This window comes from Polyodon spathula, chromosome 5, assembly GCF_017654505.1.
Source record: "Polyodon spathula isolate WHYD16114869_AA chromosome 5, ASM1765450v1, whole genome shotgun sequence".
In the NCBI taxonomy this organism is placed as follows: Eukaryota; Metazoa; Chordata; class Actinopteri; order Acipenseriformes; family Polyodontidae; genus Polyodon; species Polyodon spathula.
In genome coordinates, this window is record NC_054538.1 from 8,982,690 (window position 1) to 8,996,940 (window position 14,251).

Here is a 14,251-nt window from a genome sequence, read left to right on the forward strand (position 1 = left end):
GGTGTTAAATCTTTTTACATGATAGAAAATAATTTAAAAATGGGTATAAAAATAACGAGTAGACCACGATCAGTACTTCTGGATCTAACTACTAGTTGTTGAGGGTATTAGGGTACTTTTACTTAAATTACCACTACTCTACAGTAATTTACCTTATCCAACATCTGACACTCAATTTTCACAAAATAATTAAAATACCAATCTTGTCACAACAGATAATCCTTTAGAATGTTACGTGCTCACCAACAACTATAATAACCCAAGTTGTTGTAATGGCGAGATACAGTGTGCAAGTTGCTCAAATAGCTTACTGTAAAGTCTTGGTCACACACATGTTTGTTGACGCAACAAGGCGGCAACAGCTGTCTCCCATGTGTTGCCTTGAGTGACTGGCACGGTCCACACAAAGTCAACAAGAGGACAGCGTTCTGGCAACCGGTTGACCAGAATAGGTTGTATTTTTCTGGCAACACGAAAGCAACAAAATGTATTCCAGCCAATCCTAGTCGCATGTTCAATGCACGTTGGAACACATGATCTAAAAAAGAAAAAAGGTTGACAGACTTTTCATAAAAATCACTTTTTATGGCAAACAAAAAGACAGCAATTATTTTAAACGGGAACTAAAGGAAGCTACTCTTCAAAAGCTATCCGCCGAACTTGGGGAGCGTTTCTCTGGTAAGAATCGCATTTTAAATTTAAAATGTGAGTTTTCTGATTTTTAATCATAGACTGAATTTATAATATTAGTTGCATGTATTTTTATGCATTTATCATAAGATCACGTTTTACTTTTATTACCCTGCTCTAGTTTCAATAGTATGGGGTACGATTAATCGTTGTTAAACATACATTACTGCACTGGTCGCAAAAGGTTGTGTAGACAGCTTAAGACATTTGTTTATTCTGTTTAAGTTTTGACAAAGATTCCTATTTCAGGACTTCAAATTATGACTACCCATTTTCATCCACATTTTGTTTTATTTTAATTGTGAATGATTTTTTTCAATTTTTTTAATCTGAGAACTACCTTTGAAAACTAGTAACGTTCTCTTTCATTACATTTTTAAAGTAGCCTAGATTGCCATGCCTCATTACCTCGAGGGTGAACCCAGCACTCAGTACTAGAAGCACAGCTGTAGCAGCCTTCCTTCGCGATGGCATTTTTATTCACGTAAGAAGGTTTATGATTGGTTTGCTAAAATCACCCAAACATTGACTGTAGGTTTGTTGACCGTGTGACCACTGCACGATTCAGGGCAACAACTGTCATCTCTTCTTGCCGTCAACAAAAGTTGCTTGTGTGACCATGCTTTAAGACTACCAAAACAAGGAGTAATAGTTTTATGCATACTTTCAAAAGGAGGGGCAGTGCAAAACATAACGATATTGAATTCTAAAAACGCTTCAATCCAGATGGGACTCTCTCAGGAATTAATTTAGTGGTGCAGTAGTTGGTCTATAGGAAGACAGAGTGTAGTTAACATTAAATGCTCAAACAGTCATCTTATTAATAGTTTTGGTTCATCTGTTGTACTGCATCACTACACTGTAAAATGTAATGTTCACTCCAGGCCTTGACATTGTATGTGTGATTAACAGACTTATGACCACAATGACGTCTTTTAAGCATGTTAGCACGTGTACTGTGTATTGAGTAACAAAAAAAAAAAAAAAAAAAAGAGTAACCAGGAAGGCAGGTGTGCCAGTAACATAGCTCCCCGCCACCTGATGTAACGACATTACAAAATTATAGCTACAGTAAGATATCAGTGAAATCATGAAAAAGCTCAATCCACATGATAACCTACACAGTACACCCACCGAATGCACAAGTCAAGCTGCAACATTACAGCACTACATAACAGTACACCCCCCAGGTTGTGATGCTCTCTAACAAGTGGATAAGCGATTCTCTATGTACAGTATACATGCAAGCGTGACAAAAGAACACAAATGACCACTATACTGTTTACAGTACCCCAGGACTCTCTTTAGATAAAAAGTCAAAATGTGTGTCTCTTACTTAACAATCAAGGTTTCAACAACCTTTTCCTATGAAAGCTACGCCCTAGAATGGTACGTATGCCCCAGAATGGTATGTAAATCCTAGAAACACAAAGACTGATGCAACAGCTGGCACAGGAGCCTGAGCTTCCTGCAGCTACTCATTCAACCCACCCTGCTACTCTACATCTCAGCATCTCTTGCCATTTCAATCTTCAGAAAATTTTCTTCACAAAAAGTTAAGGACAAGTGCCCCTCTTTTTTCAATATTAAGTCTTAAATAATATCCAGTTGCCTGCCCGCTTTCAACCACCAACTGATACTGAATCCACATATTGTCTGCATGCAATTTAAAAGTTTTTTTTTTTTACCTATTAACATTAAGATTTAAAAAAATAAAATAAGAATAATCCCTCAGATGAAGTAGTTGATTAAAGCAATCAACATACATATTTATGCATCAAGAAGACAATGATGTAACAAAATCATATAAAAAATATATTGATTGTTGATTAGTACAGGTCTTTAAAAGATAGTGAGATTCTAATTTCCTGTCACTTGTCATTTACAGAAATGAAGATGTTGTTCAAACAAATAGCTCAGAACTGTGGTCTACATCTCTGAATTCTAAAACAATATCTACTCATTCATAAAAATGGCTTTGCTTTTTTTATTTGGGTTTGTATTTCACTACAAGAAATGTACAGTACCAGCATGATCTGCAAAATTAAAAGGTTGTTCACTAATCTAACGTGAAGTCTAAGGTGAGCTGAAAACCAAGGCCTTTTAGCACTTAAAGATGCCCTTTACTGTATGTTGCAAAATGTGCACAAGTCAGCTGCAGACCACTAAACGAATAAAAAGATGATCACTTACAGTTGATGTTAAGTGCTAATATGAGAAGCTTTTGAGAATACTGAAAAAGATAAGATGTACATGAACTCCCCAAATAGCTATAATCATGGCCTGACTGTGCCCTGTAGTGTACTAATTGATTCTGCAATTCATTAAATACAAAGCTACTGTACTAAATCTAAAAAGAAAATGTAGAATCCATTATATGCCTGCTAAGTAAATGTTGTTAAATTGCCAGTAGTCAGCAATTTCTCCCTTTTGCCAATAGTATTTTACAGAAAAGATTGCCATTTAGATTCACAGTGCTGACTCCAGCCCATTTAGAATAAAAGGTAGAGAAAAAACAACATGGCTCACACAGGACTGAACTCTTTAGCAAATCTCCCGATTTAAGTATTTTTTGAATCTGCAAAAAATGCAGTGTTGTTTTTTCTTCTTGTTCAAAGAAGCAAAACAAGCCATCACACTTGCTGAGATTGATGTGAAATATGGAATGCAATTAGTCTAAACTGTACCACTTGTGCCTGTACAGTACATTGCCTACCAGACTAGAAGGACAGCAGTGCATGTCATAAGGATGCAGACATAAGCGTCTCATTTAGCTGAACCTACCGAGTATTATAAAGTAACTTGTTAGTTATTTTTACAACTTACAAAATTGTTGCAAAGTTTGTACTGCACCTAGTTCTGATTTCCAAAACTACCTCTGTTTAGTTATATTAATGAAATGACCAGGTACCAGGAATGTAAGAAATCAGGCAGATGCTAAATCATCTCCTAATAGAGACTGCACTCAACACAGCTCAAGTAAGCTTCACCTGAGTCTGTAGGTTCACTTAAGGAGGATTTCATTCAGCAATAGCAGATGAACAGTTTAGGAGTCTGACTGATCTAACTCCTGGCTCCTGATTATTTAAGCAATATATTTCATAGAGGGCAGTCCTGAAAAACAGGACTGGGTAAAAGCCTACTGTAGAGCGCAGGATTAGAAACTTGCAACAGTACTTTGAAAAATAAAGAATGTAACATAACTACATTATTAAATAAAAAAAATCATGAATAACCTATGACATGATTTGTAGGCACTGCATTGAAAGTTCATTTATAAAGCACATATTTAAGAGGACTGAAACACTTATCTACACTTTACCCTTAGAACAGGCCCATTCCTTTTTAACAAATCGACTAGAAAAACAAATTTATTTTAAAAGGAAACACTTTTTTTTTTTTTTTTTTTAATAGGGTGTATGCCTCCAATCTGCATCTCGTACTGCCGCCATACCACACCATAGCAGCCATTTTTATTTTGTATTATTACAGTATTAAGCAGACAACAGGTACAAAACTATAAAGATCAATTGAAAAGCTGTTTAACAATAACTGGATTTTGTATGATATTGAAACTTGTAAAGTATTTAATTTCACAAGTTTCTCTATAACTCATCTAATCTGGACAAGGGAGTTTGGTGGGTGATGTATAACCACACAACCACATGAATTACCACGAGGTACGGTATGCATACGTTCTCAAATTACTATGGCTGGCATATGCCCAAAGATTTAATTGAAATTTAGTGGAGAAAGGAACAAATGAGAGAGATGCAGGAGAGAAAACACAGAGCACTTAGCATTCCTATGTCTTGCACAATCTGCTGTGTTTTGTCTCGCTGAAATTGAAACGTTTTCTTCGATTCACCTTCATTTTCCAACTTAAATATAACAAAAATAGGACAGTATGAAGAGTTCAGGGAGCTGACACACTCTTACGTGTAGAACAACAATGTGGCAATCGACTCAAAACCATATTTAGTCCTTTCTCTTGTGTTAAACACTCTTTGGTTGAATGTGATGTGACAGAGGAATTTTAATATAGCATATGCTGGCTGCCAAAAACGGTCCAACTCAAGCACTGCAGTTGGGGGGTCTAGAATGCAACTGTTGTGGAAGAAGAGCAAGAAGCCACAAAGCACCCTGTTAATACAATTGTGTTAACAGAGCAAGAGCCATAAAAACAGTTGGTCTAACATACATTATACATCATTAATAGATCTACGGTATGAGCATATTCATTTGAGAACACACATTGGTGATATTTACTGTACTGTGTTAGGCAAACCCCCTTCTAGTCCAGTCTAACTGGGCTCATCTTGTACATGAGGAACAACTCAAGAGCATTTTTTTAAGGAAACATTGGGGAACAAACTTAGATGTAGGCCTGCTTATTTTACAGAGTTAAGACAGTGCAGGCAGTGCTATTTTTCCTATATGATACAGTAGAAGTCTGTCTTTTGTTGGACCTGATAAAATACAAAACTGGGTAAACTACATAAATGTATAATAAAACTGATTTTAAAGCAGATTTCTAAACTAGGTCAGCATCGATTACACTTCTTCCAAAAGGAAAAAAACCTTCTCCTGTTGGCAGGACAGTATTCACAAACCTGGATCAATGGGCTTTCAATATATTGAAACTTCAAATCAATCATACAGTACAATGAAGCCCTTTTTACTCAATAGAAAACAAAGTATGACAATGTTAAGTTTAAATCAGTCTAATAGCTACCTTTATTACAAAAGGCTGTCTCCAAAATATTGTTATGGAGGCTTAGCTTAATGTCCTCTGGACACTGGAGAACAGATATTTTTCCACAAGGTACAGTATTACACCATTAAGACCAGTAGTTCTTACTCGTTATTCCTCCAGTTTGCTTGCCATGTCATAGGCATAGACATACTGACAGTATTTTGGTACCAGTAAATAGTGTCACTAAAACTTCAGATCTGGTCTCAAATGTTATGATGTTCATGTACATTGAATAATTTTGAATTAACTGTTACAAGACGAATGAAAATATTCAATTCATGTGGATTTACGCGTACATTTAAAGATGAACATAATAAAACAAGAAAATACATTGTTAAAATGGTTGATTCTTATTAACTTGTTCTGCTACCGTAAGTGACGAACTTAACATTATATTGACATACGTTTACCAGTGTTTACCCACTTTAGCTAATACAACATGCTTTAATAGGTCGTACTTAAAAAGTCACCCTCTTAAACTGTGTTGCAATTTGAATATCAGACACAGAAAATGCCCTGGGGAAACTAACTTTCAACAAACACAACTCCTCTGGCTCAGTTTGATTTCCTATAGTAAGCCACTGAACAAACTTAGCCAACGACTTGTTCTGCTATTAAAAGGTCATATTTTTCAATCGGTGATAGGTACACCATTCAGAGACAAAGTTCATAGTACACTGAAATACTTCAGGGCTTGGGTGCAGTACTTTTATTAATATAAAGAACTTGTTAACTACAGTCTGCTTTTGAATTAATTTGGGGGGCTACTCGTAACTTATTGGTTATATTTTCTTTAATTTAGCTACCGTAATATATTTATTTGACCACATTTTGTATATGTGCAAAACATTTTTTAACACAAAGGAATTTGGGAAATAATACTTGTAGTAAATATTTACTTGGTTACGTTTTACCGGAACAAAAGCAATCGCGTTCAGTAATCTGACATTGTTCCAATTGTGCAATTTTATACGTGACTTACGGCGTATTGTACAAATATTTTGACGTGTATATGGCATACATACAAAATACCACTAAATGACATCGATGTCAGGCCTCTATCTTTAATATGTTAACACAAGTAAAAAAGATAGAAACAACTGTATTTGACACATAATATTGTAAGTTCGTCGGTATGTTGCAGCATAACATACGCACTCACGTCAATACAAAATTGTTTTTTTTTTTTTTTTTGTTGTTGTTGTTTTTTTAAAGTCAGATGAATGGGGGAATTAAACATTTAAGCAGGAAAAAAAAAAAAAAAAAAAAAAAAAAAAAAAAACAGCATTCCTGTTTGTACATTTCTAAATGAGGTGTGTCATTCCTATTTTTATTGCAAGACAGAATTGAAAAATGTAAAACTCGCTCAATTCAGTTTATGTTGTAACGCTTAGCTGTAGCGCCGAGCTAAAAGAAAATGAAAAGAAAACATTAACTGTTTAAATATTAATCATATTACTGAAAACTTACCAGTAAACTTTCAAAATTGATTGGAGACCTGGGATCCTTGATCATGGCTTCCAGTTGTCTCTGCCGGGTTTCTACACATTTCTCCGCCGAGGCCGACATTTTAACACTTTTAACAAGTCTGTCCTTTTCCAGAAATAGTGTAACCCTTTCCTTGATCAAATTCCTGAGGAATGTCTCTGTTAAACTATCTCTTTGTTATCAGTCAGTGCCCCTGGGCCTAAAAAACGAGGCTCTGAGAGGCCGCCGTGAGAAACTGACTGTCTCTGGTCAGGGTGGGGGGAGAAAAAAAAAACTTGACAAAAATTAAACACTGCCCAAAACGACACGGAGTCTACGGGAAAGCCCTAACATTTTCAAAAAAGCAGTGTTTCACCGGCGTAAAGGGTTTTAATAAGCTCCAACCAACAGGGCGTTTTCTTTGCTCTCCCAATTTTGGCGGACTGGACTGCCTCTCCCGTCAATTTCAAATGTATTATTTTCAATAATAGGCATGAGAATAAAAAATAAAAAAAATTGTTTCTTTTTCACCAAATGCAACGTAAACTCAAACATACTCCTGTTGGGAAACGAGAGAAGCAGCCGTTTTAATTCAGACAGATCTCTTCTGATACTGACGGGTGTGCCTCCGTAGGAAAAGTCGTCTTTTTTTTCCTCTCAGCTTTTCAGTGTAATTTGTTTCTACATTATGTCAGTTGGTTTAAGTGCTACCTCCTCTTGTCCTCCATACTTTTCTCCAACTCTCACTCTTCTGACATCAACACACAGACACAACCTCCTTTACCCACAACCCTCCTCTTTCCATGAATCCAACAGCCTCCTCTGCTAAACCGAAGGTATTCTGCTCACGAAGAATAGCGTTGGCCTTACTCATTCACTAAATTTTTCTGAGAGAATGAGCTATCGATGATGCTGCAGGCTGGAATATATTTACTACCAGTTCAGTACATGCTCACACTTTTTGATTCTTCAGTCACTAGTTATATTTATCTTGTGCTTCCCAAACGGATCTGCCTGCACAGCGTGTGACGTGAAGTTCTGTTTTAAAATTAGGAAGGACCGTAAGACAACTCTTTTGCCCCGAACTACATTCGTCAGTAAAACTCGTCTGTTCTATTAGGCTAGATGAGTCAGATATTGTGTCTTGCATTTTATTATCTAGCGATAACCTGCGGTTTCCTGTCTGCTTTTGGGTTTCATTGATGACATGTATTATTATTATATGGAGATGTCTGTACATCCCTCCGGTCCATCTGTACTGTATTTTCACATTTACATTTTTGCATATATCTGTTGAACCTGTTACCTAATTGTAACGGAACTTGGTAATAAAATGATTTTGCTTTTAAAGCAATGATATATCCTGTCAATTATGTTGAAGTAAAATAAGTGCAGGCAGAAGTGATCAATCTCAAACATCTATAGAGGATTTGGGAGTCTATCAATTGTATTTATTTATTTATTGTGTGTATTTATCAGGGACACATACAATTATAACATAAGTGTCACATCCATGACATAAGATGCATTGCATTTTCAATTTAGCCAGTAGGCTAATTTCTATTGGCAGACATTGATGACAAATGTAATAAATCTCCATATTACTTCTACTCTAAACTATTGAATATTTGATTAAAAATACATACAACATTAAAGTTATAAAGTACCTATTAAAATACATAACAGTAAACAGCTTACGTGATCAAGCTATAGTACAATTAATATAATATAATTATCCAATATACACAATTCAAATTCAACTATATCCCGAATAAACTAATAAGTGCATAATTGTTTATGTTTCAACCGAACCTTAAGTTTATTACAAAATATTTTAAAGACCTTAATTTCAGAAGGAAGTGAGTTCCAGAATAAAGTACCTCTTACAGAGAGAGATGTTTTTGGCTAATGCTGTTCTATGCCTTTCCACTCTAAAATTCCCACACACAGCTTCCCGTGTGAGGCTATTAGTAGCTTTTTCATAAATTCCTTTAAGGGTGGAGTACATAATCCACGAAAAATTTTAACTATCATTTTCTCATATGAAAAGTTGACATAATTATCAAAACTCAGCAACTGGTACTCAGTCAAAATGTGAGAGTGAGGGTATCTCGCAGGTTTTTTATCTAAGATTTTTAGAGCTTGCTTATAAAGAGAATGTATTGGTTTAATTACTGATTCACTTGCTTGAGATCAGGAGGTAATACAATATGATAAATGTGTGAAGATCATAGTGTGTATGAATAGTTTAGCAGCTTTGGTGGTTTAATGACCTCTAATATGTCTAAAATATGCTAAGTTCATTTTAACTGTCCTCCTAACCCTTTTAATGTGCCTATCAAATTTCAAATGTCAATGAATAATAATTCTTAAAAAGTTAACTTTGGAGACTACCTCAATAACTTCACGATCAATTTAGACATCAAAATTACTAGTCCTTAATTGCCTTATGGAGAAACACATACTAACTGTTTTTTTTTTTTTTAATTTAGAGTCAAACATAAAAAATTAAGCCAGTTGGATATATTCTTCATATGCTGTCAATGTAGAAGCTGCCTCAGTGCATACAGCACTACATCTGCAAAACTGCACCTGGGCACACCTCAGAGAGGTCCTTAATATACAGACCCAAAAATAAAGGTCCCATCACTGACCCCGTGGGATTGCACTAACACATTTTAACATTAACTATTTAACATTGTTAATTAAAACACACTCAGTCCTGTCCTTTAAATAGGATTAAACGCATTTCAATGCCAGTTGTGATAAACTGAATCTCTGTCATTTAGAGAGATGAACACAATGGTTAACTATGTCAAATGTCTTCTTTAGTCTAAAAACACAGCCCCAATCAGACCTCTTTATCCAAATTCGTTTCTATCTTCTCTAAGAAAAAGCAATTTGTGGATTCGGTAGAGTACTTTTGGTCTAAATCCAAACTATAACGACTGAAAAAAATTTGCAGACCCCAAATGATATATCAGCTGACCATATACTTCTAATAAGCACTTAATTGGTCCAATTAAATCATTTAGGGTACAGTTGGAACAAAAACCAAAGGGGACACTGGCCCTCCACGACCAGAATTGCTCACCACTGCTTTAAATAATGTTGAAAGAATACTGATCAGTCTATAATTCAGAGTTGCCAGATTTATATATTGGAATGATTACAGCAGGTTTCCAATCTTCAGGAAACATACCTTTTAAAACAGAGAGATTAATCAAGTAAGTCAAAGGTCTAGCCAGTACATCCCTATACTTCTGTACAAAGACAGCATTGAGACCGTACAAGTTTCTAAACCTTGATCGATGTAAAGACTCAAGATTTTTATCACCTCAACCTCAGATACCTTTCTAGAACAAATACAGGCTTCCCCTCAGTAATTAGTTCAACATTTTGTGTTTTAACTACTTCAGAATTCAAGGTCAACTCCTCACTGAATAATGAAAAAATCATCAAAAGTTTCAGCCAGTCACTATTTTATTTGCACTTTTTGTTGATATCCCACATGTACATGTTGTCCTTTTACTTTAGTTAGACAATCTAAATGTCTCCATATCATTTTACTGTTTCCTCTAGCTTCATTTATTATATTAATAAAATATTCTGCCTTTGCGTTATGTATTTCCCTGACTACTTTATTTCTTAATCCTTTAAAAATCCTAAAATAATTACCTTTCAGTTTTTAATGAAGATTTTAATGCTTTCCTCAAACAGGTATAGCATTGGATCGAATTCTATGAATACTTACAGAAGAGAGATCTCTAGCTCTCTCTCTATACACTATAGATATAGATATATATATATAGTGTATATATATATATATATATTGTGATATATATATATACTATATATATATATAGATATATATCTCTTATCTCGTAGTATATATTATATATATCTATATTATATAGAATATATATATATATATATAATATTATATATTCTAATTATAATATATTAAACGAAGGAGCATTTTCAAAACAACTTAACAAGGGGAATCCATCCAATTAGTGATTGCATATACTTTAAGCAAGAAAGTTAATTATGACTCAAATATTTAAATGTACCCAGTGAAGCTGCATTTCAAATGTCAAATGGTAACTGATTCCAGAATCCAGGAGTTCCCCACATAAAAGCTTTTATCTTATCTTTGTTCTCGTGAAAGCAATTCAGTTTACAGCAGTGGCCAAAAGTTGTATATCACCCTGTAGAAGTAAGCTTCATAAAGCCAAAGAAAATCTGTTGAATAATGTTACATTAACATATTTAATTACACACCACTTTGAAGTTTTCCATACTTCACGAAAAACTGGCAAATTACTTCACGAAAAACTGGCAAATTGAAATATTTTGCATTTTGAAATCTAACATGAAATACTGTACTACTTTTTGTAGACTTCTTGTGACATAATTTTCTAGTTTCTTTCATTACACTGTGTTAAATAAAATATGGCAGAGCAAAGCTCTTATAGAAATTGGCAGGGATGGGGTCCCCTACCTGCCTGGGTTCATTGTGTTCAGGTGGCTGGGGTTGATTAGATATATATATAATATATATGACATAAAATAGGACCGGCTATATATATTTCCTCATTTTAAAAATTCTGCAGTAATTGGGGTTATAAACTCCCGGGTCATAAATAGATACAACAATGAAGGAGTATCCAGTTGTGATCCCTTTCTATTTAGGGATTCTAGTAATTACCCTTATAGAACTAATCCGACTCTCTTACTGCGTGAGTACACAGATAATGGCTTCCAACTTCCACAAGGCCTTCAGATATATCGCCATAGCTTAATGGGCCTATTATAATATTATATGATTATTATATAGATATATATATATATATTAAAAGAGAGCCTTATATTCTGTACTTCACCTTTCTTCCTCTAGAGGGGTCAATCTGACTACAGGGCTCAGAAAGAGAACTCCACTGCGAGGAGGCCTTCAGTTTCGCCACCAGCTTAATGGACCTAATAATTGCTGAATAATTGATTTGACAGGTGTCTACAATAGAGGTAATTGTGATGGTGAACCCATCTAAGATGGGGTACAGAATGAGAGTACATGTGGCGAGAGTGAAGAAAAAAAAAAAAAAAAGAATCAGAAAGCAGTTACCTGTAATCTGGGGAACTGTTTATGTTCTGGGTGAACCTTAATGATTTGATGTTTTGTTTCAATTGTTTGTAACATTCTAGGTGATGCAAAACATTTGGCCAGAGCTGTACATTCAGTGGTCCTTAAAATATAATGCTCATTAACTTCACTTGCTAGCATGGATTGGAAGTATATTGGACCGTCAGCATGTCTGCATTTGTAAAGCAGAGAAACAAAATGAGACTGTCTTCTAAATGGTAACAGACCCATGTTAGTATACATCAGACGGTGACGAGCTGAACCTCCATGGCCTCAAGGCAAACCTGCATTGTTTGTTCAACACAGTGTCCAAGCGACTTAGAGACAGGTTTTTCCAAACATCCAAACAACATCTCTGTACTCAATAACAGGCAACAGTACTTCTAGAATGAGAGTATTCTTTATTTGTGCTCCGAAGCAATGACGAGTTCCATACAGCAAACCTAGTTTGATATGTACATTTTTTAATTTTTTTTTTATTTTTTTTTTATAGTTTTACAGATATGTTCATGGAAATTAAGATTGCCATAAGTCAAGGCATTCAAAGGACTTCACTCTTGGTAAACTATAAATGCCATTATAACTACTTAGCACTAAATAGACTTCCTCATTCCATTCAAACCATGTGACCATGTAGCATTTTAACCACGTAGGCCAACCTACAGTACAGATGTAGAAGGTGAGAAGGTGGTACTGGCAGCCAAGCTGAAAGGCCATATTCTCACATTTAAATATTCCAGAGAATTTAAATATTCCAGAGAAGCCCAGACAGGTAAAATAAGGTATAGAGAAAAATTACAATAACTCAATATTTGAGCAAAATAACCCAGAGCTACTCAACACAATTGCAAATGTCCCACAAAGGCAAGAGAATTGTGGAAAAAAAGAAATAAAATGACATTGACACTACTTACTTGTCTACATCCATATTGATTAAAACTCCAGGTCAGAAATGCATTGTGCTGCCTGACCTGAGTGCATGGGAATAAAAAAGGCATTTTATGTATTTTTTGTATTATTATTACTTGTTGCTAACCAACCATTCTTTCCAGTTCACATAGAAAATAGTGCTGCCTTCTGTTTTACCAAAGCAACAAGCTAGGGTCTACAGTGGAAAAACAAACTGTGATATCTATAGCATTTGACCTCAATGGCTTGCGCCTGCTTTGCAAGTCATGAGCTACAGCAGCTGTTGTTTTGTGCAGTGGTTACATAGTGTTAACACAAAACGTCAGGTTAGGTTACCAAACGTAAGTGCAGGCATAGGAGCAGTGAAGGGGTAAACTGCACCTTGTTTGGTTTCCATCACAAAAGCCCATGAGCCCCTAGTATATCTGATGGACCTTATATATTCAAATACAATATAATACAGATTTTAGCATCTCAACAGGATTTTTTTTTTCATCGCAATATTCATAGTAGACTACAATAGGATTATCATTTCTGTGACCCAAACATACCTTGTGGTGTGTCTTTTACTCCAGGTTCATTTGCCCATTTTGTGTTCTGAAACCAATATACTGCATATTTTATATACAGTTTATTGCATATATACAACCCTTCAATAAATCTTGGGACAACACCCTCTGACAATTAGCCCTATGTAATATTTACCCAAAGATTGTTGATTGGCAATATATAAGCCTTGAAAGGCTTAATGCTCTTAATAATATCTGATTAACAAGTTTTTTCAACAATATTTAATTTGTTTGTATTTATTTAACTAGGAAAGTCCTGTTGACATTAAAATCTATTTTTCAAGGGGGACCTTGAAAAGTACAAACAAGTTAATCAAATTACAATGAACAATTTAGGGGCACCGGCCAAAACAAAAACATATCGCAGCTACATGGAGGTGAATTTACTTTGCTATTTACTCTCCCTTTGTTATGCAGTCAAGGATTGACTATTTTCTTAGTTTAATAGTCTCTAGGCTTAAATGCACCATACTAGCTAACTCCACATTGTTCCCACACATTTGTAATAAAATGTTGTCTTGTCCTGTGTGTTGTGGGATGAATATGAATTATCATAGGATTTCTGTATATCTATATTGTGTACTGTAATTCTAAATATATTGTAATACAGACTTACGTTCTGTAATACTTTAGTATATATTAGCACAATGCAGTAGACTGTTGATAATGTGAACCACGCTAGTCTGAATTCACCTACCATGTTATCATAATGAAATG

General features: G+C 35.0%; 1 protein-coding gene across 5 annotated transcripts in view; it reads right to left on the reverse strand.

The window, feature by feature from the left end:
- LOC121315517 (rho-associated protein kinase 2-like) overlaps nt 1–7,827 on the reverse strand; it is a 58,476-nt gene extending 50,649 nt beyond the window's left edge. For 2 of the 5 annotated variants that reach the window (XM_041249667.1, XM_041249666.1), the window contains exon 1: nt 6,917–7,826. In XM_041249667.1, coding sequence (XP_041105601.1) covers nt 6,917–7,015 — 99 coding nt within the window. In that variant the 5' untranslated portion in view covers nt 7,016–7,826. Of the gene's footprint in view, nt 1–6,916 lie in introns of all 5 variants that reach the window. The other 3 variants (XM_041249665.1, XM_041249670.1, XM_041249669.1) reach the window with 3 other exon arrangements.
- Between the last annotated feature and the right edge of the window lie 6,424 nt (nt 7,828–14,251).